General features: G+C 42.8%; 2 protein-coding genes across 3 annotated transcripts in view; one reads left to right on the plus strand and one right to left on the minus strand.

Moving 5' to 3' along the window:
• Positions 1 to 12238: 12238 nt before the first annotated feature.
• On the plus strand, positions 12239 to 19914 carry cabp4 (calcium binding protein 4). The gene is made up of 6 exons (XM_058389741.1): positions 12239 to 12278; positions 14104 to 14134; positions 16126 to 16269; positions 16571 to 16680; positions 17192 to 17339; positions 19128 to 19914. Exons 2-6 carry the CDS (start codon positions 14116 to 14118, stop codon positions 19154 to 19156), a joined length of 450 nt encoding a protein of 149 aa, XP_058245724.1. The 5' UTR covers positions 12239 to 12278; positions 14104 to 14115; the 3' UTR covers positions 19157 to 19914.
• Positions 19915 to 20426: 512 nt separating this feature from the next.
• lonrf1l (LON peptidase N-terminal domain and ring finger 1, like) overlaps positions 20427 to 25000 on the minus strand; it is a 14485-nt gene continuing 9911 nt past the window's right edge. For both annotated transcript variants that reach the window (XM_058389739.1, XM_058389740.1), the window contains 3 exons: positions 24985 to 25000; positions 24677 to 24826; positions 20427 to 23095 (listed from right to left, as the gene is read on the minus strand). The exon at positions 24985 to 25000 is cut by the window's right edge and continues 147 nt beyond it. In XM_058389739.1, coding sequence (XP_058245722.1) covers positions 22919 to 23095; positions 24677 to 24826; positions 24985 to 25000 — 343 coding nt within the window. In that variant the 3' untranslated portion in view covers positions 20427 to 22918. The remainder of the gene's footprint in view (positions 23096 to 24676; positions 24827 to 24984) is intronic.

Raw genomic sequence — 25000 nt, forward strand, 5'->3', positions numbered from 1 at the left:
CTGGAGCAGGGAGGGTTAAAGGCCAAGCTCAATTGCCCAGTGGAGCTTGATGTTGCTGGGGCTTGAACCCTGACCAACAGCCCAGAGCCTTAACCACTCAAACCACCACTGTCCCCTAAAAGAGTTGCTGCACTTTTAGTGAAAAATACAGGTGAAGTAGAATTCTATAACTTCAGTGATTAAAACAGGAAGCTCACAGTCTGACCAAGGACACATGCTGAGCAGGTAAAATATCCGGTTTTATTTCCTTTAATTAGCACTGAACGTGTGATTTATAAACCACAAAAAAACTATTTCTATCATGTGTTTCAATGCACATGACTCTGAGATGCCTTCTGATCTCTCTACACACACACACACACACACACACACACACACGCACACACACACTGATCTAATGCACACACACGAGGATATCCATGCTGAAGGCATTGTGTTACAGAACAGCAAGAGGCTACGGTAACGAAATCCAATGCTGTGTGCGAACCTCAGACTAATCATTAGGACTAAAATTATGCTGTAAATCTGTTTAGCATTGATGACAAGCTCACTGCCCATGGGTTCGGCCGGACTCGCGGCCGTCACGCCATACAACTCGGAGCAGTCAGAAACATGCGGCTGCAGGATAGAGGGATATCCAGCACAGCAAAACCAGACCTGATATTTTGGATAATTAATCAACAGCTAACACTGAGTAGTGTTTGAAATAAACTGCCCAAGAAGAAGTCCAGCCAAAAAGAACGGTGGATACAAGGCCAAATACACACTCTACTGTACAAACACTGGATGAATCACAGTTCCACCGTTGGCGTATCCTCTCCTCACATCTCTCGCTGCAGCACAGCCAGCAATAGCTGCAAAAACAGTAAAAGCTAGCCATCTGGCCTGACAAGCTGTTTGCTGACCTCCAGAGCAGTAGTGATGTAGGACTGGGCTTCCAGCTCACTCATTTGTTGATTCTACTCTGATGGATTCTTACAAATCAAGCATTTCTGTTGCTGTTCATATTAAAGTCAGCGGATCGCCTTACAGTTATAACTTCAACATTCCACCATCACATCTGATCCACCAACCAGGAGAGTTCAAAGGTCTGTGGAAATAATGGAACTAGATGACTTTATTTCAAACCTTAGCACCTTAATGATTTATAATCCCACTGTCAGTGTTTATAATGATTTATATTCCCACTCTCGGTGTTTATAATGATTTATAATCCCACTCTCGGTGTTTATAATGATTTATAATCCCACTGTCAGTGTTTATAATGATTTATATTCCCACTCTCGGTGTTTATAATGATTTATAATCCCACTCTCGGTGTTTATAATGATTTATAATCCCACTCTCGGTGTTTATAATGATTTATAATCCCACTGTCGGTGTTTATAATGATTTATAATCCCACTCTCGGTGTTTATAATGATTTATAATCCCACTCTCGGTGTTTATAATGATTTATAATCCCACTCTCGGTGTTTATAATGATTTATAATCCCACTCTCGGTGTTTATAATGATTTATAATCCCACTCTCGGTGTTTATAATGATTTATAATCCCACTCTCGGTGTTTATAATGATTTATAATCCCACTCTCGTGTTTATAATGATTTATAATCCCACTCTCGGTGTTTATAATGATTTATAATCCCACTCTCGGTGTTTATAATGATTTATAATCCCACTGTCGGTGTTTATAATGATTTATAATCCCACTCTCGGTGTTTATAATGATTTATAATCCCACTCTCGGTGTTTATAATGATTTATAATCCCACTCTCGGTGTTTATAATGATTTATAATCCCACTCTCGGTGTTTATAATGATTTATAATCCCACTCTCGGTGTTTATAATGATTTATAATCCCACTCTCGGTGTTTATAATGATTTATAATCCCACTGTCGGTGTTTATAATGATTTATAATCCCACTGTCGGTGTTTATAATGATTTATAATCCCACTCTCTGTGTTTATAATGATTTATAATCCCACTCTCTGTGTTTATAATGATTTATAATCCCACTCTCAGTGTTTATAATGATTTATAATCCCACTCTCGGTGTTTATAATGATTTATAATCCCACTCTCGGTGTTTATAATGATTTATAATCCCACTCTCGGTGTTTATAATGATTTATAATCCCACTCTCGGTGTTTATAATGATTTATAATCCCACTGCCGGTGTTTATAATGATTTATAATCCCACTCTCGGTGTTTATAATGATTTATAATCCCACTCTCGGTGTTTATAATGATTTATAATCCCACTCTCGGTGTTTATAATGATTTATAATCCCACTCTCGGTGTTTATAATGATTTATAATCCCACTCTCGGTGTTTATAATGATTTATAATCCCACTCTCGGTGTTTATAATGATTTATAATCCCACTGTCGGTGTTTATAATGATTTATAATCCCACTGTCGGTGTTTATAATGATTTATAATCCCACTGTCGGTGTTTATAATGATTTATAATCCCACTGTCGGTGTTTATAATGATTTATAATCCCACTGTCGGTGTTTATAATGATTTATAATCCCACTCTCGGTGTTTATAATGATTTATAATCCCACTGTCGGTGTTTATAATGATTTATAATCCCACTCTCGGTGTTTATAATGATTTATAATCCCACTCTCGGTGTTTATAATGATTTATAATCCCACTCTCGGTGTTTATAATGATTTATAATCCCACTCTCGGTGTTTATAATGATTTATAATCCCACTCTCGGTGTTTATAATGATTTATAATCCCACTGTCAGTGTTTATAATGATTTATAATCCCACTCTCAGTGTTTATAATGATTTATAATCCCACTCTCAGTGTTTATAATGATTTATAATCCCACTCTCAGTGTTTATAATGATTTATAATCCCACTCTCAGTGTTTATAATGATTTATAATCCCACTCTCAGTGTTTATAATGATTTATAATCCCACTCTCTGTGTTTATAATGATTTATAATCCCACTCTCTGTGTTTATAATGATTTATAATCCCACTCTCTGTGTTTATAATGATTTATAATCCCACTCTCAGTGTTTATAATGATTTATAATCCCACTGTCTGGTGTCACCCAGGTGGGGATGATGTTCCCTTTTCAGTCTGGTTCCTCTCCAGGCTTCTTCCTTATGTCACTAGATGTTGGAGTGTGTCTGTGGGGATTAGTCATCATTCAGCTACAAGAGCATCAGTGAGATCAGATACTGATGTTGAGATGTTGAGGAGACTCCAGTTCCAGTTCATCCCAGTGGTGTTCAGTGGGGTTGAGTCAGAGTCAGGGCTCTGTGCAGGACACTCCAGATCTTCATCTTTCTCCAACCTTCACCTCCACACCATATCTTCATGGAGCTGCTTTGTGCACAGCTGTTTTGGGGTCATGCTGGAGCAGGGTTTGGGAATCTTAGGTCCAGTAAATAAAAAGCATAATGATACAACATACAGAGGTCTTCTGTACAACTGTGTGTTTCAGCATGGGGAAGAAACAGATGGGTCAGAATTGGACATACAGTGGAGTCTCACTAGCCGTCATGTAGTGGTGGATGAAACATGGAGGACAGAATTCTATTAAATGTTAAAGATTTTGTGATATTTTATTTAGAAACCATTTCCTTTGCCATATTTCAGAGCAGCAGCTTTTTTCACACTGCTTTTCACTTCCTACTCCTGAAGCCTAGTGCGTAAATCTCCTGAGTGATAAACAGCCTTTAGGATTGCTAATCGAGGAGAAGTGAACAGAAGCGCATAAGAACATGAATACAGAACACAGCATGTCCTAGACCGTCACATTAACAAGACCAGTCACATGACTTAATCCAAACACTTCAAATAATCCATCCATAGTTAAGCAGAGATAATCATCTGTTTGAAGAATTAGCCAGAAGCAACCAGGGCAAAACTTAGCATTCATCAGAGAACATCAGTTTTCTACACCTGAAGGTGAGTAAGAAACACCATGAGCGAGTCTATGAGCAAGACCTAAAAAAATCTTCCACCATAATCTATTCCTTTTATTTATTTAGTGAGTTTGAAATGTACACGTCACTCAGCAGAGTCATGATCTTGGCTTTAAAGCAGCCATGTTAAATGTAGCAGAACAAACACACATCACACTGCAGCCTTTACAGCCGGGTTGCTTTTATAATTAGCTTCTGTCTCCTCTAATACGTTATTCTAATTAATGCTGTTAGGGAGTGAGATTGTTTCTGGTGGCCGTTCTGAGTGGCAGCGACTCCAGTCTCTGTTTAATCATTAGCGAGTCCTGAGAATGCATTCGTCTCATTAAAAGAGGTGACAGGAAGCAGATGTGCTGCGTTAAAATCGTCCTGTTACTTTTTTTTTAGAGAAAAGAAAAAGAAAGTAGTTTTAGAAGCTAATTAAAGTTAGAAAGCCATTATTACTCATTATACACTAGCATACTGTTTCATCATTATAGCAAAACTCTACTGTCATTCTCTGTCTTTAAATTTAGCAAAGGCTAATTTTCACTCTCTGCAGGAGTCGCCTCAAATCTATTGATTAACAATGAATCTGATCACTAAACTGGCGCTGGACATTTAGGCAGATTTAGTCATTACTGTTGGAATGTTTAGGAATGTGTTTAGGAATGTGTAGTATATTTGGTTAGGACCATTATTATCACAAATCAGTAAAGATAAATTGCAAGCATGAAAATAGTTCATTTCCTGTTACTACACTATTTTTAGCCCTGATCCCTTTAGCAATTCTTTAGCTAGAAAACTAGCCTTGTAATGCCGAAAGTTCTACTTAAATTCCTGAACTACTTCTACACACATGGATTGTCAGTATCCTCCTACTGCAGAAAGAAAACCCCACAATGGTCACTGAAATAAGTTGAAACTGACCAAAAGTAATAATAAATAAATGTACAAAAAACTGACTGAAAATCAGACATTGCTTTTGAATTGTGGTTCAACAGAAGCATTAAAAAAAACAAAATAATGAAACTGGACAGGACAAACATGATGGTACCCTTAACTTAATATTTTGTTGCACAACCTTTTGAGGCAATGACTGCAATCAAGCGCTTTCTGTAACTCTCACTGAGACATCTGCACCTGTCCACAGGTATTTTGGTCCACTCCTCATGAGTTAACTACTCCAGCTGTCTCAGGTGTGAAGGTTGACTTCTCCAGTCTGCATGTTTCAGCTCTGTCCACAGATGTTCAATAAAATTTAGATTAGGACTCATAGAAGGCCACTTCAGTATAGTCCAGTGTTTTGTTCTTAGCCCTTCTTGGGTGGTTTTTAGCTGTGTGTTTTGGGTGATTATCCTGCTGGAGGACCCATGACCTGAGACCAAGCTTTCTGACAGAAGGGTACCAACAACTTTGTCCACTTGTGTATATCATTATTCTGTAGAAAAATGTATTATGGCACGGTTTTAGGTTAACTGTGTAATTAACACAACTAGCACGGAATAACATCTGTATTTTCTTTCCTCAGCATGTCTCAGAGGAGTAAATCGTCCACGAGTCAAAAGTAAGTCGTTTCAAAATCAAAATGAAGTGTTAAACTTTAAAGTCCAGAAGTGACAGCAAACACTTCCTCTCTCCTCAGTTCCTCCTCCAGTTCCTCTACTCCATCAGATCCTCCATTACGCTCGGCTCTGAAAAGCAGCACTAAAGAACCTAAAGCTGGGAAAAGAAAAATCAGCCAGAGCTCTGCCACGGCCTATACCTCCTTCCTGAACACGCTGTTCGGACAGGTACGACAGGTCACTACAGATGTGTGTAAGGAACAGTATTTTAGATCAGATATCACTAAGGGATAGATAGATAGATAGATAGATAGATAGATAGATAGATAGATAGATAGATAGATAGATAGATAGATAGATAGATAGATAGATAGATAGATAGATAGATAGATAGATAGATAGATAGATAGAGCTGTATTTTTGCTGTATTCAGGATTCAAAGTGACCTTACTTCACAGTTCTATCGCGTCAGTGATTCACAAACACTGCGCTGCGGGTTATAATACACCACAAAATAGTTACTGTTAGCAGGTTAGCTAAAAATAAACTATAATCTCTTTCACCTGGAATTCCACAACTCTGACAATCACTTCACTCTTCTGTGAAAATCTCCACAGCGACAATAGATTATATTTATAGCGTTCTGTTTTGGTCACGTCCTAAACCTCGCATTACCGCACTAGGTAGTGTGCCAGTACACCGCTGTGTATGAACTATCCAGTGCCCCGTGCTCGTGTTTCCTGCGCGCTTCAGGACGCAGCACTGTACTGCCATTGAACATGTGCTACCTGCCTGTAGATTAATCCGCGCTGTGATGAGTGACGCAGCACAGGTCACGCTACGTAATGTTCTTCCACAGACTTGCACTTTTCCAACAAAAAGCTTGAAAACACACTCTTACTTCCTGTATCTGTGAATAAACAAGCGCTATCAGATGAACTAATTCAAATAACGCTCACAAGTTTAGGAAAATCCTGTTTCTATGTTGTACCTGGAAAAATCTTTGATCAGATGAGCCCTACTTCAGTGTCAGGTCACTTGTTTGCTAATCTGAGACAGATGCTAGCATGAAGCTAAGCTAAACACACACCTGAAATCATATCACTAAATTTCACACTGATTTAACTATTTAGAAAAAGCTGTTTATAGCTACTACTGTTACTTAACATCAACTTTCACTACAATTACACACACTCCTGTGACTGCAGTCAGAAAAAGAATAGATGACAGTTCACTTCCTGAACACTCCGCTTCCCGAACACTCCGCTTCCCGAACACTCCGCTTCTTAAAAACACTCCACTTCTTAAAAACACTCCACTTCTTAAAAACACTCCACTTCCTGAACACTCCGCTTCTTAAAAACACTCCACTTCTTAAAAACACTCCACTTCTTAAAAACACTCCACTTCTTAAAAACACTCCACTTCTTAAAAACACTCCACTTCTTAAAAACACTCCACTTCTTAAAAACACTCCACTTCTTAAAAACACTCCGCTTCTTAAAAACACTCCGTTTCCTGAACACTCCACTTCTTAAAAACACTCCACTTCTTAAAAACACTCCACTTCTTAAAAACACTCCGCTTCTTAAAAACACTCCACTTCTTAAAAACACTCCACTTCTTAAAAACACTCCGCTTCCTGAACACTCCGCTTCTTAAAAACACTCCACTTCTTAAAAACACTCCGCTTCCTGAACACTCCGCTTCCTGAACACTCCGCTTCTTAAAAACACTCCACTTCTTAAAAACACTCCACTTCCTGAACACTCCGCTTCTTAAAAACACTCCGCTTCTTAAAAACACTCCACTTCTTAAAAACACTCCGCTTCCTGAACACTGCGCTTCCTGAACACTCCGCTACTTAAAAACTCTCCACTACCTAAACACACTCCGCTTCCTGAACACTCCGCTTCCTGAACACTTCGCTTCTTAAAAACACTCCACTTCTTAAAAACACTCCACTTCCTGAACACTCCGCTTCTTAAAAACACTCCGCTTCCTGAACACTCCGCTTCTTAAAAACACTCCGCTTCCTGAACACTCCGCTTCCTGAACACTCCGCTTCTTAAAAACACTCCGCTTCCTGAACACTCCACTTCCTGAACACTCCACTTCTTAAAAACACTCCGCTTCCTGAACACTCCGCTTCTTAAAAACACTCCGCTTCCTGAACACTCCGCTTCCTGAACACTCCGCTTCTTAAAAACACTCCACTTCTTAAAAACACTCCGCTTCCTGAACACTCCGCTTCTTAAAAACACTCCACTTCTTAAAAACACTCCACTTCTTAAAAACACTCCGCTTCCTGAACACTCCGCTTCCTGAACACTCCGCTTCTTAAAAACACTCCACTTCTTAAAAACACTCCGCTTCCTGAACACTCCGCTTCTTAAAAACACTCCACTTCTTAAAAACACTCCGCTTCCTGAACACTCCGCTTCCTGAACACTCCGCTTCCTGAACACTCCGCTTCTTAAAAACACTCCACTTCTTAAAAACACTCCGCTTCCCGAACACTCCGCTTCTTAAAAACACTCCACTTCCTGAAAACTCCGCTTCTTAAAAACACTCCACTTCTTAAAAACACTCCGCTTCCTGAACACTCCGCTTCTTAAAAACACTCCACTTCTTAAAAACACTCCGCTTCCTGAACACTCCGCTTCTTAAAAACACTCCACTTCTTAAAAACACTCCGCTTCTTAAAAACACTCCGCTTCTTAAAAACACTCCGCTTCTTAAAAACACTCCGCTTCTTAAAAACACTCCACTTCTTAAAAACACTCCGCTTCCTGAACACTCCGCTTCTTAAAAACACTCCACTTCTTAAAAACACTCCACTTCCTGAACACTCCGTTTCCTGAACACTCCACTTCTTAAAAACACTCCACTTCCTGAACACTCCGCTTCCTGAACACTCCGCTTCTTAAAAACACTCCACTTCTTAAAAACACTCCACTTCCTGAACACTCCGCTTCTTAAAAACACTCCACTTCTTAAAAACACTCCGCTTCCTGAACACTCCGCTTCTTAAAAACACTCCACTTCTTAAAAACACTCCGCTTCCTGAACACTCCGCTTCTTAAAAACACTCCACTTCTTAAAAACACTCCACTTCTTAAAAACACTCCGCTTCTTAAAAACACTCCGCTTCCTGAACACTCCACTTCTTAAAAACACTCCGCTTCTTAAAAACACTCCGTTTCCTGAACACTCCGCTTCTTAAAAACACTCCACTTCTTAAAAACACTCCACTTCCTGAACACTCCGCTTCTTAAAAACACTCCACTTCTTAAAAACACTCCGCTTCCTGAACACTCCGCTTCTTAAAAACACTCCACTTCTTAAAAACACTCCGCTTCCTGAACACTCCGCTTCTTAAAAACACTCCGCTTCCTGAACACTCCGCTTCTTAAAAACACTCCACTTCTTAAAAACACTCCGCTTCCTGAACACTCCGCTTCTTAAAAACACTCCACTTCTTAAAAACACTCCACTTCCTGAACACTCCGCTTCTTAAAAACACTCCACTTCTTAAAAACACTCCACTTCTTAAAAACACTCCACTTCTTAAAAACACTCCGCTTCCTGAACACTCCGCTTCTTAAAAACACTCCACTTCTTAAAAACACTCCGCTTCCTGAACACTCCGCTTCTTAAAAACACTCCACTTCCTGAACACTCCGCTTCTTAAAAACACTCCGCTTCCTGAACACTCCGCTTCTTAAAAACACTCCACTTCTTAAAAACACTCCGCTTCCTGAACACTCCTCTTCCCGAACACTCCTCTTCCCGAACACTCCGCTTCTTAAAAACACTCCACTTCTTAAAAACACTCCGCTTCCTGAACACTCCGCTTCTTAAAAACACTCAGCTTCCTGAACACTCCGCTTCTTAAAAACACTCCGCTTCCTGAACACTCCGCTTCTTAAAAACACTCCACTTCTTAAAAACACTCCACTTCTTAAAAACACTCCGCTTCCTGAACACTCCACTTCTTAAAAACACTCCGCTTCCTGAACACTCCGCTTCTTAAAAACACTCCGCTTCCTGAACACTCCGCTTCTTAAAAACACTCCGCTTCTTAAAAACACTCCACTTCTTAAAAACACTCCACTTCTTAAAAACACTCCGCTTCCTGAACACTCCGCTTCTTAAAAACACTCCACTTCTTAAAAACACTCAGCTTCCTGAACACTCCGCTTCTTAAAAACACTCCACTTCCTGAACACTCCGCTTCTTAAAAACACTCCACTTCTTAAAAACACTCCACTTCCTGAACACTCCGTTTCCTGAACACTCCGCTTCTTAAAAACACTCCACTTCTTAAAAACACTCCGCTTCCTGAACACTCCGCTTCTTAAAAACACTCCACTTCTTAAAAACACTCCGCTTCCTGAACACTCCTCTTCCCGAACACTCCACTTCTTAAAAACACTCCGCTTCCTGAACACTCCGCTTCCTGAACACTCCGCTTCCTGAACACTCCGCTTCCTGAACACTCCGCTTCCTGAACACTCCGCTTCTTAAAAACACTCCACTTCCTGAACACTCCGCTTCCTGAACACTCCGCTTCCTCTCTGCAAGGCTGCAAGATAAGACGATTACGAACGTATTAATAATCTGTGATGATGAATCACCGTCAGTCTCCTCACATCCAGTGTGTGAGTGTAAAACACAAAATAATGGCTTAATATAATGAAAACTGATGTGTGCGTGAGTGTGTGTGTGTGTGTGTGTGTGTGCGTGGGTGTGTGTGTGTGTGCGTGAGTGTGTGCGTGTGTGTTTGTGTGTGCGTGAGTGTGTGTGTGCGTGAGTGTGTGTGAGTGTGTGTGTGCGTGAGTGTGTGTGTGCGTGCGTGAGTGTGTGTGCGTGAGTGTGTGTGCGTGAGTGTGTGTGTGTGAGTGTGTGTGCGTGAGTGTGTGCGTGCGTGAGTGTGTGTGTGTGTGCGTGAGTGTGTGTGTGTGTGTGTGTGCGTGCGTGAGTGTGTGTGTGCGTGAGTGTGTGCGCGTGCGGGTGTGTGTGTGTGTGTGTGTGAGTGTGTGTGTGCGTGTGTGAGTGTGTGTGTGTGTGTGTGTGCGTGAGTGTGTGTGTGCGTGAGTGAGTGTGAGTGTGTGTGTGTGCGTGTGTGTGTGTGTGTGCGTGAGTGTGTGTGTGTGAGTGTGTGTGTGTGTGTGTGTGTGTGTGTGTGTGTGCGTGAGTGTGTGTGTGTGTGCGAGTGTGTGTGTGTGTGTGTGTGAGTGTGTGTGTGTGCGTGAGTGTGTGTGAGTGTGTGTGTGTGCGTGAGTGTGTGTGAGTGTGTGTGTGTGTGTGTGTGAGTGTGTGTGTGAGTGTGTGTGCGTGAGTGTGTGTGTGTGTGTGTGTGTGTGTGCGTGAGTGTGTGTGTGAGTGTGTGTGCGTGAGTGTGTGTGTGAGTGTGTGTGTGTGCGTGAGTGTGTGTGAGTGTGTGTGTGTGTGTGTGTGAGTGTGTGTGTGAGTGTGTGTGCGTGAGTGTGTGTGTGAGTGTGTGTGTGTGCGTGAGTGTGTGTGAGTGTGTGTGTGTGTGTGTGTGAGTGTGTGAGTGTGTGTGTGTGCGTGAGTGTGTGTGTGTGTGTGTGTGTGTGCGTGAGTGTGTGTGTGAGTGTGTGTGTGTGCGTGAGTGTGTGTGAGTGTGTGTGTGTGTGTGCGTGAGTGTGTGTGTGAGTGTGTGATTGTGTGAGTGCGTGTGTGTGTGTGAGTGTGTGAGTGTGTGCATGAGTGTGTGTGAGTGTGTGCGTGAGTGTGTGTGTGAGTGTGTGTGTGTGCGTGAGTGTGTGTGTGTGTGTGTGTGAGTGTGTGTGTGTGCGTGCGTGTGAGTGTGTGTGTGTGAGTGTGTGTGTGTGCGTGAGTGTGTGTGTGAGTGTGTGTGTGTGCGTGCGTGTGTGTATGTGCGTGCATGTGTGTGAGAGTGTGTGAGTGTGTGTGTGTGCGTGAGTGTGTGTGTGTGCGTGAGTGTGTGTGTGTGCGTGAGTGTGTGTGTGAGTGTGTGTGTGTGCGTGAGTGTGTGTGTGTGTGTGTGTGTGTGCGTGAGTGTGTGTGTGAGTGTGTGTGCGTGAGTGTGTGTGAGTGTGTGTGTGTGTGTGCGTGAGTGTGTGTGTGAGTGTGTGTGTGTGCGTGAGTGTGTGTGAGTGTGTGTGTGTGCGTGAGTGTGTGTGAGTGTGTGTGTGTCACAACCATCATATATTTCTCATCAGGATTAAAAGGTTTTGCTAGTTTTGGGTTTGATTTGATTGTGTGTGTGAGTGTGTGTGTGTGTGTGCGTGAGTGTGTGTGTGTGTGTGTGTGTGTGTGTGTGTAATGCATCTGTTGCTCTGCTCAAACTATATTCAGGTACACTATTTATTTTTAATGCAGAAGTTTAACTTTTACTAAAGCTGTACCAATACTCCTGTTAAGGACCCTACCACATTAGTTAGCTAACAAACAGGAAGTAAAATTATTTTAAGCTTTATACTTACATTACTTTATATTACCTTATATAAATAAAATATTTAATCATTTAAATATTTAATCAAACTGCAGAAATAAAGAATGAAATAAATACGAACAATAAAATAAAAATAATGTAAAATAAAACTAGAATGTTTAGATATAAAATTTGGCAATACTGCTATAAAAACTCTTATTAAAGTCTTCAGGATACACAACCAGACACACCTCCCACATCAACCAATCAGGATGCAGCTGAAGCTGTGGGTGGTGCTGCAGATAAACACTGCACTGGTAGGATTTAGGAGGACAGCAGGTGAGTCCATCAGCATGCACACTGAGACACACACTTACCCATAATCCACCACTCTGACTACACACACAAAGCTCTCCTGAACTCAAAAAAGAGGGAGGAGCTACCGCTCAGGGCATAGTGATTAGAGAGATGTGCCATTTGGTTTTCTGTGTGTGTGTGTGTGTGGTTGTGTGTGGTTGTGTGTGTAGTTGTGTGTGGTTGTGTGTGTGTGTGTGGGGGGGGGGGGTTGTGTGTGTGTGTGGTTGTGTGTGTGTGGGGGGGGTTGTGTGTGTGGTTGTGTGTGTGTGTGGTTGTGTGTGTGTGTGGTTGTGTGGGTGGGGGGGTGTGTGTGTGTGTGGGGTTGTGTGTGGGTGGGTGGTTGTGAGTGTGTGTGTGGTTGTGTGTGTGTGGGGGGGGGTTGTGTGTGTGTGGTTGTGTGTGTGTGTGTGTGTGTGGTTGTGTGTGTGTGGTTGTGTGTGTGGTTGTGTGTGTGTGGGGGGGGTTGTGTGTGTGTGTGGTTGTGTGTGTGTGGGGGGGGTTGTGTGTGTGTGTGGTTGTGTGTGTGTGGGGGGGGTTGTGTGTGTGTGTGGTTGTGTGTGTGTGTGGTTGTGTGTGGGGGGGGGGTTGTGTGTGTGTGTGGTTGTGTGTGTGTGTGGTTGTGTGTGTGTGGGGGGGTTGTGTGTGTGTGTGGTTGTGTGTGTGTGGGGGGGTGTGTGTGTGTGTGGTTGTGTGTGTGTGGGGGGGGTTGTGTGTGTGTGTGGTTGTGTGTGTGTGTGGTTGTGTGTGGGGGGGGGGGTTGTGTGTGTGTGTGGTTGTGTGTGTGTGTGGTTGTGTGTGTGTGGGGGGGTTGTGTGTGTGTGTGGTTGTGTGTGTGTGGGGGGTTGTGTGTGTGTGTGGTTGTTTGTGGGGTGGGTTGTGTGTGTGTGTGGTTGTGTGTGTGTGTGGTTGTGTGTGTGTGGGGGGGGTTGTGTGTGTGTGTGGGTGTGTGTGGGTGTGGGGGGTTGTGTGTGTGTGTGGTTGTGTGTGTGTGGGGGGGGTTGTGTGTGTGTGTGGTTGTGTGTGGGGGGGGGGGGGTGTGTGTGTGTGTGTGTGTGTGTGTGTGTGTGGTTGTGTGTGTGTGGGGGGGTTGTGTGTGTGTGTGGGGGTTGTGTGTGTGTGTGGGGGTTGTGTGTGTGTGTGGGTTGTGTGTGGGGGGGGTTGTGTGTGTGTGTGGTTGTGTGTGTGTGGGGGGTTGTGTGTGTGTGGTTGTGTGTGTGTGGGGGGGTTGTGTGTGTGTGTGGTTGTGTGTGGGGGGAGGTTGTGTGTGTGTGGTTGTGTGTGTGGGGGGGGGGTTGTGTGTGTGTGTGTGTGTGTGCTGTAGAACGTCTTGCTATTTCATCATGTTAGTCACAGCATGTGTCTGTATTGACGTCAGGGACAGCGAAGCATGACATGGTGTTATCCAATTAGACACTTTGTGTGTGTGTGTGCGCGCGTGTGTGTGATCTGTTATGTGTCTGAATATTTTAACGTTAGTTCCTCGCTTTTTCTCTCTGATAAATTTCCTGTCTCCTTCTCACTATATTTATCGCCTCCAGAGCTGCTTAGCCTTTCTAAATGAAAAGGAAGGACAAAATAAATGTGCAGAGCTGCTGTGTGTTTGCATGTGTGTGTGTGTGTGTGTGTGTGTGTGTGTGTGTGTGTGTGTGTGTGTGTGTGTGTGTGTGAGATAGTGAATGGTGGTAAATAGTGAATATTTATGGGCCACATCTCCCGGGACTCTAATGATTTCCATATTTAGGTTCTGTTTGAGTCATTATTCCCTCTCTCTCTCTCTCTCTCTCTCTCTCTCTCTCTCTCATGACAGGATAGAAAGCTGATGCCAGAGGAGCTGGATGGTGAGTGTAAGTTGTGTTTTTATTGGCTGACAGCAGCAGGGATGTGAAGAGAAGCCAAAAGCTTTACTCAAGTAAAAATTATGGCTCAAAAATATGAAGACCACAGAGCTGCTGCTGCTGAGTTCTGGACTCTGATTGGTCAGAAGGTGTTGATTAATTCTCTCTAACAGCAGCTCTGACTGTAGCACAGCTTTATATTCATGCACTAATACCTTATCGTTTCCATAGCAACAGCTCACTCACAGAGACGTGTACAGTACACACTCCACTGATAAACAGATTTTAAGAATGATTGATGTGATGAAGGTTTCTGTTTATTTATGATGTGTGGAAGGTGTGTGTGTGTGTGTTGTGTGGAAGGAGTCTCCAGTGTTAGTGTGTGTGTGTGTATATGATGTGTGGAAGGGGTGTGTGTGTGTGTGTGTGTTGTGTGGAAGGAGTCTCCAGTGTCTGTGTGTGTGAGTGTATGATGTGTGTGTGTAGGTGTGTGTGTGTGAGTGTATGATGTGTGGAAGGAGCCTCCAGTGTCTGTGTGTGTGTGTGTGTGTGTGTCTGTGTGTGTGTGTGTCTGTACTGTGTATCAGGACAGAGGAGTTTCTGTAGAGTTTCTCAGTCACATGACCAGCGGAGATTCTTCTCTCATTACCTTGAAGAGAGAGAATAAAGAGAGACTGCTGAGGGGTTGAGTGTTTATAGCTGATAGAATGAAACCTGCTGTTATAGAAAAATAATCAACTTCAGGATGTAAAACAGTAACTCAACTTCATCACACCACCCTCACACAGTATTTTAGCTGCAGCTCTACACAACACACACACACACACACACACACACTTTATTATTTCTATACAATCTGAAGCTATTTGGTGTTTAAAGGAATTTTAGACCAAAGCTTTGAGTATGTGTGTGTCTGTGTGTGTGCTGTGTGTGTGTGTGTGTGCGCTGTGCTTTGCTGTGTGTGTGTGTGTGTGTGTGTGTGCGCTGTGCTGTGCTGTGTGTGTGTGTGTGCGCTGTGCTGTGTGTGTGTGCGCTGTGCTGTGCGTGTGTGTGCGCTGTGCTGTGCTGTGTGTGTGTGTATGTGTGTGTGTGCGCTGTGCTGTGCTGTGTGTGTGTGTGTGTGTGCGCTGTGCTGTGTGTGTGTGTGTGTGTGTGCGCTGTGCTTTGCTGTGTGTGTGTGCGTGTGTGCGCTGTGCTGTGTGTGTGTGTGTGTGTGTGTGTGTGTGTGTGTGCGCTGTGCTGTGCGTGTGTGTGCGCTGTGCTGTGTGTGTGTGTGCGTGTGTGCGCTGTGCTGTGTGTGTGTGTGTGTGCGTGTGTGTGCGCTGTGCTGTGCGTGGGTGTGTGCGCTGTGCTGTGCTGTGTGTGTGTGCGCTGTGCTGTGCTGTGTGTGTGTGCGCTGTGCTGTGTGTGTGTGTGCTGTGCTGTGTGTGTGTGTGTGTGTGTGTGTGCTGTGTGTGTGTGTGCGCTGTGCTGTGTGTGTGTGTGTGTGTGTGTGCGCTGTGCTGTGCTGTGTGTGTGTGTGCGCTGTGCTGTGCTGTGTGTGTGTGCGCTGTGCTGTGTGTGTGTGCGCTGTGCTGTGCTGTGTGTGTGTGCGCTGTGCTGTGTGTGTGTGTGCGTGTGTGCGCTGTGCTGTGTGTGTGTGTGTGTGCGTGTGTGTGCGCTGTGCTGTGTGTGTGTGTGTGCGCTGTGCTGTGCTGTGTGTGTGTGTGCGCTGTGCTGTGTGTGTGTGTGTGCGCTGTGCTGTGCTGTGTGTGTGTGTGCGCTGTGCGTGTGTGTGTGCGCTGTGCTGTGTGTGTGCGCTGTGCTGTGTGTGTGTGTGTGTGTGTGTGTGTGCGCTGTGCTGTGCTGTGTGTGTGTGTGCGCGCGCTGTGCTGTGTGTGTGTGTGTGTGTGTGCTGTGCTGTGCTGTGTGTGTGTGTGTGTGTGTGTGTGCGCTGTGCTGTGTGTGTGTGTGTGTGTGCGCGCTGTGCTGTGCTGTGTGTGTGTGTTGTGTAGAGCTGCAGCTAGCCTTTAAGGAGTTCGATTACGATCAGGACGGATATCTGCACTATAAAGATGTAGCAGACTGCATGAGGACGATGGGGTACATGCCCACGGAGATGGAGCTGATCGAGATCATCCAGCAGATCAAGATGAAATGTAAGAGCGTGTGTGTGTGTGTGTTTCAGATACCAATAATGAGATGATCAACCAGATGAACTATTTCTTTCTTACTGTTACTGACATGACCGATAGTGATGTCATGAAGATCAAGATAGAATGATTGCATCATGTAGCTTACTGTAACCTAAAGTTTTATCTGAAATTGAAATACATTTCCACATGCAGGAGGAGCTTATAGGCTGTAAGAAACAATGTGTGTGTGTGTGTGTGTATATGTATGTATGTATGTGTGTGTGTGTGTGTATATGTATGTATGTATGTCTGTGTGTGTGTGTAGGGGGCGGTCATGTCGATTTTGATGATTTCTGCGAGCTCATGGGTCCGAGGATGCTGATGGAGACGGCTCACATGGTGGGCATGCGAGAGCTGCACTGTGCTTTCAAACAGGTGAGAATACAGCTGCTAATGAAGCGCTAGTAAAGTCTCACATTCCAGCACAGACATTATAATATGACAGCAAAGGAACAGTACATGAGAGGAGCTAATATCTTCAGTGCTCAGCTCACTCCTGGCTGGCTCGCCAAATGCAAATTTAAATATGGACAATTTAATCATGAAACTTGCTGAACTTTTAGCTGTAGCGTGATTCCGAATGCTAATCACGTCCTAGAGTACCATCACTTCTTGTTTTCTTGTGTTAGTGGAGTTTCTTCTGACTAGGAGACTGTGGGATTTGCTCACTATATAATATACATCTTACTCTTAAAAATCAAAATCTGTTCAGTCTGAATCTGTTTCGGGATCCAGTGCAACCCTGAGCATGACTCTGATACTGAAGATAAATCTCACTGAGATCAAACCACACTCCTGATCGAATGAGGAGCAAAAAACACAAGAGATCAGTTTAAACACACCTGCTGACTTCCTCATCCTCTCTCTCTCTCTCTCTCTCTCTCAGTTTGACTGTAACGGAGATGGAAGGATCAGCTTTGAGGAGCTAAAGGAGTCGATGAAGACACTGCTGGGTGAGAAGCTGAAGAAGGGAGAGTTGGAGGAGATTCTGTCTGACATCGACCTCAACGGAGATGGAACAGTGGACTTTGATGGTGAGGAACTGTGATTAGAAATCACACAGAAGGTGTTCAGATCATGCTGAGATCACTCAGTCTGTGTATTATGGACTGATTGTGGATTTGTCCTGAGCTGCTGTCTCTGACTTGTCACTTAATTAACAGCATTTCATAAATACTGCTAATATCACACGCTTACTAAACAGAGGTCATGTAATTGTGTAACTGGGTAATATTGTAAATTACCTGTATAACTAACATCACACACCTCACACACCTGTATAACTAACATCACACACATCACACACCTGTATAACTAACATCACACACCTCACACACCTGTATAACTAACATCACACACATCACACACCTGTATAACTAACATCACACACCTCACACACCTGTATAACTAACATCACACACCTCACACACCTGTATAACTAACATCACACACCTCACACACCTGTATAACTAACATCACACACATCACACACCTGTATAACTAACATCACACACCTCACACACCTGTATAACTAACATCACACACCTCACACACCTGTATAACTAACATCACACACATCACACACCTGTATAACTAACATCACACACCTCACACACCTGTATAACTAACATCACACACCTCACACACCTGTATAACTAACATCACACACATCACACACCTGTATAACTAACATCACACACCTCACACACCTGTATAACTAACATCACACACCTGTATAACTAACATCACACACATCACACACCTGTATAACTAACATCACACACCTCACACACCTGTATAACTAACATCACACACCTCACACACCTGTATAACTAACATCACACACATCACACACCTGTATAACTAACATCACACACCTCACACACCTGTATAACTAACATCACACACCTCACACACCTGTATAACTAACATCACACACCTCACACACCTGTATAACTAACATCACACACCTGTATAACTAACATCACACACCTGTATAACTAACATCACACACCTCACACACCTGTATAACTAACATCACACACCTCACACACCTGTATAACTAACATCACACACCTCACACACATCACACACCTGTATAACTAACATCACACACATCACACACATCACACACCTGTATAACTAACATCACACACCTCACACACCTGTATAACTAACATCACACACCTCACACACCTGTATAACTAACATCACACACCTCACACACCTGTATAACTAACATCACACACCTCACACACCTGTATAACTAACATCACACACATCACACACATCACACACCTGTATAACTAACATCACACACATCACACACATCACACACCTGTATAACTAACATCACACACCTCACACACCTGTATAACTAACATCACACACCTCACACACCTGTATAACTAACATCACACACCTCACACACCTGTATAACTAACATCACACACCTCACACACCTGTATAACTAACATCACACACCTCACACACCTGTATAACTAACATCACACACATCACACACCTGTATAACTAACATCACACACCAGCTGCAAAGGGCGGGACAACTCCATATTACATTTATGTGCATGTAAAGGCAGACATCCCAGAACCTTTGGCAATATAGTGTATCACATTTACATTAGGAGGAGATTTTCAGTGTGATTCTGAATCCAGATCAGTGGGTTGATGGATTTGGTTTTTTACTGACCCTCATTCACATTCATTGAGTGATTTACATATGAATTTTTCTTTCCTTGAGCAGTGTGTAAATCTCCTGTATCTGTAGTAATGTCATGTGTTTGTGTGTTTTTGTCATTTAGAGTTCGTGATGATGCTCTCAGCTCGATGACCTCCTCCAGGAGTCTCAGTGAAAAAGTTTCAGCTTCAAATTCACCTCATTATTAAATATTTTCTTCAGCAATCAAACATTAAAGATGTGCTGCAAAGTGTGGAAATAAAACATTTAATATATTCAAATGATATGTAAAATTATTCTGAAACCCGTATCATACACACCGATCAGCCATAACACTGTGAGCAGTGACCGGTGAAGTGAATAAGACTGATGATCTCCTCATCATGGCACCTGTTAGTGGGTGGGATATATCAGGCAGCAAGTCAACATTTTGTCCTCAAAGTTGATGTTAGAAGCAGGAAAAATGGACAAGTGTAAGGATTTGAGCTTTGAGTTTGACCAAAAGGGACAGATTGTGATGGCTAGACCACTGGATCAGAGCATCTCCAAAACTGCAGCTCTTGTGGGGTGTTCCCGGTCTGCAGTGGTCAGTATCTATCAAAAGTGGTCCAAGGAAGGGACAGTGGTGAACCGGTGACAGGGTCATGGGCGGTCAAGGCTCATTGATGCACGTGGGGAGAGAAGGCTGGACCGTGTGATCCGATCCAACAGACAAGCTACTGTTGATCAAACTGCTGAAGAAGTTAATGCTGGTTCTGATAGAAAGGGGTCAGAATACACAGTGCAGGACGGGTCAGGGCTGTTTGGCTAGGAAAAGGGGGACCAACACAATATTAGGATGGTGGTCATAATGGCTGATTGGTGTACACAGTAATACAGTAATACAGTATAATTAAATCAGTATAGAGAGATGTGGCATTTTAAATAAACATAAATGGTCAAACGAAATCTTTTTTTAAAAATTGTGCTAAAATTTTTTTTGGTTTGTTAAAATTTGGCGTCTGATTTAATACAATAATGTACATCGGAACCCGTGATAAATCTTCACTACCTTCAAACTTTTAAATTAAAAATCTTTTTTATTAATAATCACTATGAATCATTTTAATTCATAATGAACATTGAAATGTCTGAATGCTCTACATCATTACACTGCTCTATGTGTGTGTGTGTGTGTGTGTGTGTGTGTGTGTGTGTGTGTGTGTGTGTGTGTGTGTAGCGCCACATGGTGGAGGAGTTCAGTAGTGACTCAGTGAGATTAAGAATAATTTTCAGTTTTATTTTAAATTAACATAAATATTCAAGCAAAAAAAACAATTCTGTAAAAAAGAAAAAAAACTTAATGATTTTCATCGATTTGTTAAACTGTACACATCAAGAAATAAAGAAGAGTGAATAAAACCAAACCGTTATTACGCAGGGAAAAAATGCAAAATGGTTTTAATAAGGCAAAAAGTGTTGGTGCATTCGCACGGTGTGGAAAATACGCAAACTCTCCACTCTCCTGCTCCGCCCTCATCGCCATGGGCTAAAAAACACTAACGCTCAGAACGACAGGAACGGCCAGTGCCACAGGACAACGGCCAGCGCCTCGGACCTAACAGAGTGGAGCTTGGGATTTGTTAGGGCTGTTTGTTTGTTTGTTGTGGATTTTCTGTATCACACTGGAGAAAGTTAAAGTTCATGGACGAGTGAGAACGAGAAGAAACGTAACGGGATGAGAAAAGGGTTCGACGTGGAAGTCTGTCCTCTGAGAAGACACGTGCGGATACACTGATCTCATCATCATCACCATCATCATCATCATCATCATCACTGGATAATGTTTCAGCTACAAAACTCTCCTCTCTCATCAGTTCAGAGTCACACTGTACAGCAGAGACGCACCCAAATTCCAACCAGTGGAAAAAAATTAAATTAATTTGGAATGGAAAGCTTCTGATATTACCAAGAATATTATAAATTTCCATGTGGGTTTTTTTTATTCAGGCAAGATAAAAGTGTGTGTGTTGTCTGTTGTGTGGGGTCAGTTACCCCAGTGTGCCCCACTCACCCCTCTGCTCTATAAGGTCTGGAGTCTGCTTTAAACACTTAATGGTGTAGAGGTGTTTATTTCGGTGCGTCTCTGTGTCCAGTTGTGTTTGCGTCCACTGCTGCTGGGTGAAGACCAGACTTTGTTCTGCAGGATGACCGGAACATGCCGAGCTCTGAGCAGAAGAGAGATTAGCGCACAAACACGAAGCTGGTGGACGAGAAGCTCAGTGTTAATGCTAACACACTGATTACTGACCAGACATTTTACCCTTCTGGACCTCTTCACAAAATGAGTGTTTTTTTTGTCTCCCCATCTACATTTGCATAATTTATAATAATGATAATTTTTTTGGTTTTGCTATAAGTGCATCCTCTCTCCAGCAAAAATAAACAAATGAATAATGGTTGCAAATTAATGGTTAAAAAATGTAAAGTAAATGTAATAAAATTGTAATAAAAATGTAATAAAAATTTGTGCTGGGGGGTTTTGGAGATTTATGAATAAACTTTACAAATTCAGTGACTTTAAAATAAATTAGAAGCTTTTTAACTAGTGTTCTTCTGCTATTTTTATTATTATTATTATGAGTATTTCTTGTGAATCACTAGATCCTTCAGGATATAATAATAATAAGCTTTTTATTATTATTATTATTATTAATTATTATTCTTAATTCTTAATTATTATTCTATTCTGAATTTCCGCTCACTGGATCTTTCAGGGATACTCTCGGCCTGTAACAGGGCAGGTAACAGGGCAGTTTGTAGAGTATGTGGTGTTTAACTGGACAGTAGTCAGGGTTCATGTGCTGTTCTATTCTTTGTATAAAATTAAGGCTGAATTTTTTTATTGATCCTGATAAAGTGGGTCATGTTAAGGTTTGAGATCACACTGCTGTGGAATGGAAGATGATGATGATAATGATGATGGTGACGATGAAGATGTATCAGCAGATAAAATCGGATGTGTTGAATGTTTCAGTATTAACATTAAGGTGCAGCGACGGTGGAAATGATGCTGATTAAACACCACTTCAAGTCTGTTTAATATATACCATAATATAAACCATCAAGCGCTGTCCAAAGTGCTGATCACTGGAACATGACGTTTCTGAAGACGTTTTAGACCAGAAGCCACGTGTTAACGTCAGTACTGTCTGCATTATTAACGTAAACGCGTATTAACACTAAAGCTGTGGTCAGCACACGTCCAGGAGGTTGGTGTGACCCGTGGTGTGAAATACAGGTCTGAGGTTTTATTAAACGATTTATTCCGTTGTTGTTAGCATGTTACTGTAAATACTGTAAAACTAACACTGCTCCATGTCTAAACACACACTGTCAGCTCCAGAAGTATTGGCACTGTAGTTGACGTGTGTGTGTGTGTGTGTGTGCATGCATATTTACACCCCAGTAAAACAGGAAGTCGTGTGTGAGAGTTCCTGAACTCAGGTGTAAGATCTATACAAGGAAAGACAAAGTCCAAAATGCTTCAGCTACATTTTATAAAGTCTAATGGTTTCAGAATCCTACCAATGGTGCCAATAACTCTAGATCAGACTGTGTGCTCTTTAGAACTGATATCAGTGACAGGATTATGATCTTGGTCAGGCTCCGACATGTTTCTGTCCAATCTCCATCTAATCTCCATCTAACTCAGTCTCATGTTCATTTCTCTGAGTTTTAAGGTTTAAGTGTGAACTCAGTTTTGTTTGATTACAAATTAGACAAAAATGTCAGCATTTGGGATTTTTGTTTCATTCTAAACACACACTGACAGCGTGTGCGTGTGTGAGTGTGTGTGAATACTGTTCTGTGCTGATGTTGGACAGCACAATGTTACTACTGCATCAGGGCATGAGGAAACACACACACCGTGTCTCACTGTGCGTGAGTGTTCCTCTCGTGTTGAGTGTTCTGCAAGTACGCAAGGATGTGCTGGATCTTCACCAGACGTTCTCTGAGGGTCGTCATGGAGAGAACCGAGAGCTGATAACGAGGATCCACTGGGAGAACCGCTAATAACCACCAACAACAAGCTGGACCATTAGGACTGGACTGGAGACAGAGAGAGAGAGAGAGAGAGAGGGGGAGAGAGAGAGAGTGTTATTAAATAATAACACTACATAAATCACCCGTTAAAACACACAAACACAAGGTAAAATGCAGTGCTTTTAGCAGAACACAATGTATCTACCTAACCTGAGGAGCAGTGACTAACTGCAGGAATATACCTACTCCATCCACTAGGGGTCAGCACAGAATTTGCTGACTACAGTAATGAAATGGCATATGAGGAACCCTTTCAGAGAAGCAGCATGTGAACTGTTTGGTGTTCTACAGCCTCATTCTCTTCAGCCCTGTGATGAGAACCCTACATTATTAAGCTCAGTGTTAAGCTCAGGATGCCTCTGCTGGCACTGGTGGCTGGCAGTGGTGGCTTGAGTGGTTAAGGCTCTGGATTTTTGGTCAGGGTTCCAGGCCCAGCACCACCAAGCTCCACTGCTGGACAACTGAGCACGACCCTTAACCCTCCCTGCTCCAGGGGGTGCTGTATCATAGCTGCCCTTGCACTCTGACCCCAACTTTCTCAGCTGGGATATGCGAAGAAAAGAATTCCACTGTGCTGTAATGTTCACCAATCTGCCATAACATTATGACCACCTGCCTAATATTGTTTCGGTCCCCCTTTTGCTGCCAAAACAGCCCTGACCCGTCGAGGCATGGACTCCACTAGATCCCTGAATGTGTGCTGTGGGATCTGCAGCAGATCCTTTAAGTCCTGTAAGTTGTGAGGTGGGGCCTCCATGGATCAGACTTGTTTGTCCAGCACATCCCACAGATGCCTGATTGGATTGAGATCTGGGGAATTTGGAGTTCAGGTCAACACCTCAAACTGGTTGTTGTGGTCATCAAACCATTCCTGAACCATTTCTGCTTTGTGTCACGGAGCATTATCCTGCTGAAAGAGACCACAGCCATCAGGGAATACCGTTTCCATGAAAGGGTGTAGATGGTCTGGAACAATGCTTGGGTAGGTGGTACGTGTCAAACTCAAAGCTCAAATCCTTACGCTTGTCCATTTTTCCTGCTTCTAACATCAACTTTGAGGACAAAATGTTGACTTGCTGCCTGATATATCCCACCCACTAACAGGTGCCATGATGAGGAGATACTCAGTCTTATTCACTTCACTGGTCACTGCTCACAGTGTTGTGGCTGACCAGTGTAAGTATGTTGAATAGTTTGAGTGTGTACAGGTTTATACCTGTATAAACAGGGGGGGGGGTATAGCACTGTGATGAAGGAGTTTTTAATAGGGTCACAAACTCCTCCTGAACGGATCGGTCAAATCTGGGATTTCACAAGGATATTTGGGATTATTCAGGAACTCTGAGATCTGCCAGCAGCACAAGACCTGCCTCTCTCAAGATGTGCACCAAGAGCCTGATGCCTCCAAGCCATGGTCATTCATCCTCTCTTCAACAACAGCAGACATAAAGTTAAGTGAACAGGTCAGTAGTTTATATCTATATACAAACTTCTGCACTCATGTGTTTGTTAAAAAGCATTCTTTAAATTACATACAATATAGTATTTATGTTTTAGGGAACTGTATTGTGTGTGTGTGTGTGTTACCTGTATATCCATCTCCTTCTCAGGCATGGGTCCAAAGTGCTGCAGTATTTGATTCCTGAATCGGTTCTCCAGACTATGAAACCACACACTCGCGTGATTATACACCTGATCGTAGAGATCTTGCAGCTGCAGTTCCTCCTTTCCCTCCACCTAACACACACACACACACACACACACACAACATCAGACTCTCAGTTTCAAGCTACATGTGTAATTCCACAATCATATGCAGTCTTATAAAGAGAGAGAGTGTGGTGTGTGTGTGACAGGGTGTGTGTGTGTGTGTGTGTGTGTGTGTGAGAACTCACTCTCTGGTCCTGCAGG

The sequence above is a fragment of the Hemibagrus wyckioides genome, linkage group LG05 (assembly GCF_019097595.1).
Source record: "Hemibagrus wyckioides isolate EC202008001 linkage group LG05, SWU_Hwy_1.0, whole genome shotgun sequence".
Taxonomy (NCBI): Eukaryota; Metazoa; Chordata; class Actinopteri; order Siluriformes; family Bagridae; genus Hemibagrus; species Hemibagrus wyckioides.

Excerpts from the sequence above, each read along its gene's own strand:
- cabp4 (XM_058389741.1), top strand. Across the intron at positions 16,681-17,191 it reads TGCACTGTGCTTTCAAACAG|TTTGACTGTAACGGAGATGG; the intron begins GTGAGAATACAG and ends TCTCTCTCTCAG. Across the intron at positions 17,340-19,127 it reads TGGAACAGTGGACTTTGATG|AGTTCGTGATGATGCTCTCA; the intron begins GTGAGGAACTGT and ends TTTGTCATTTAG.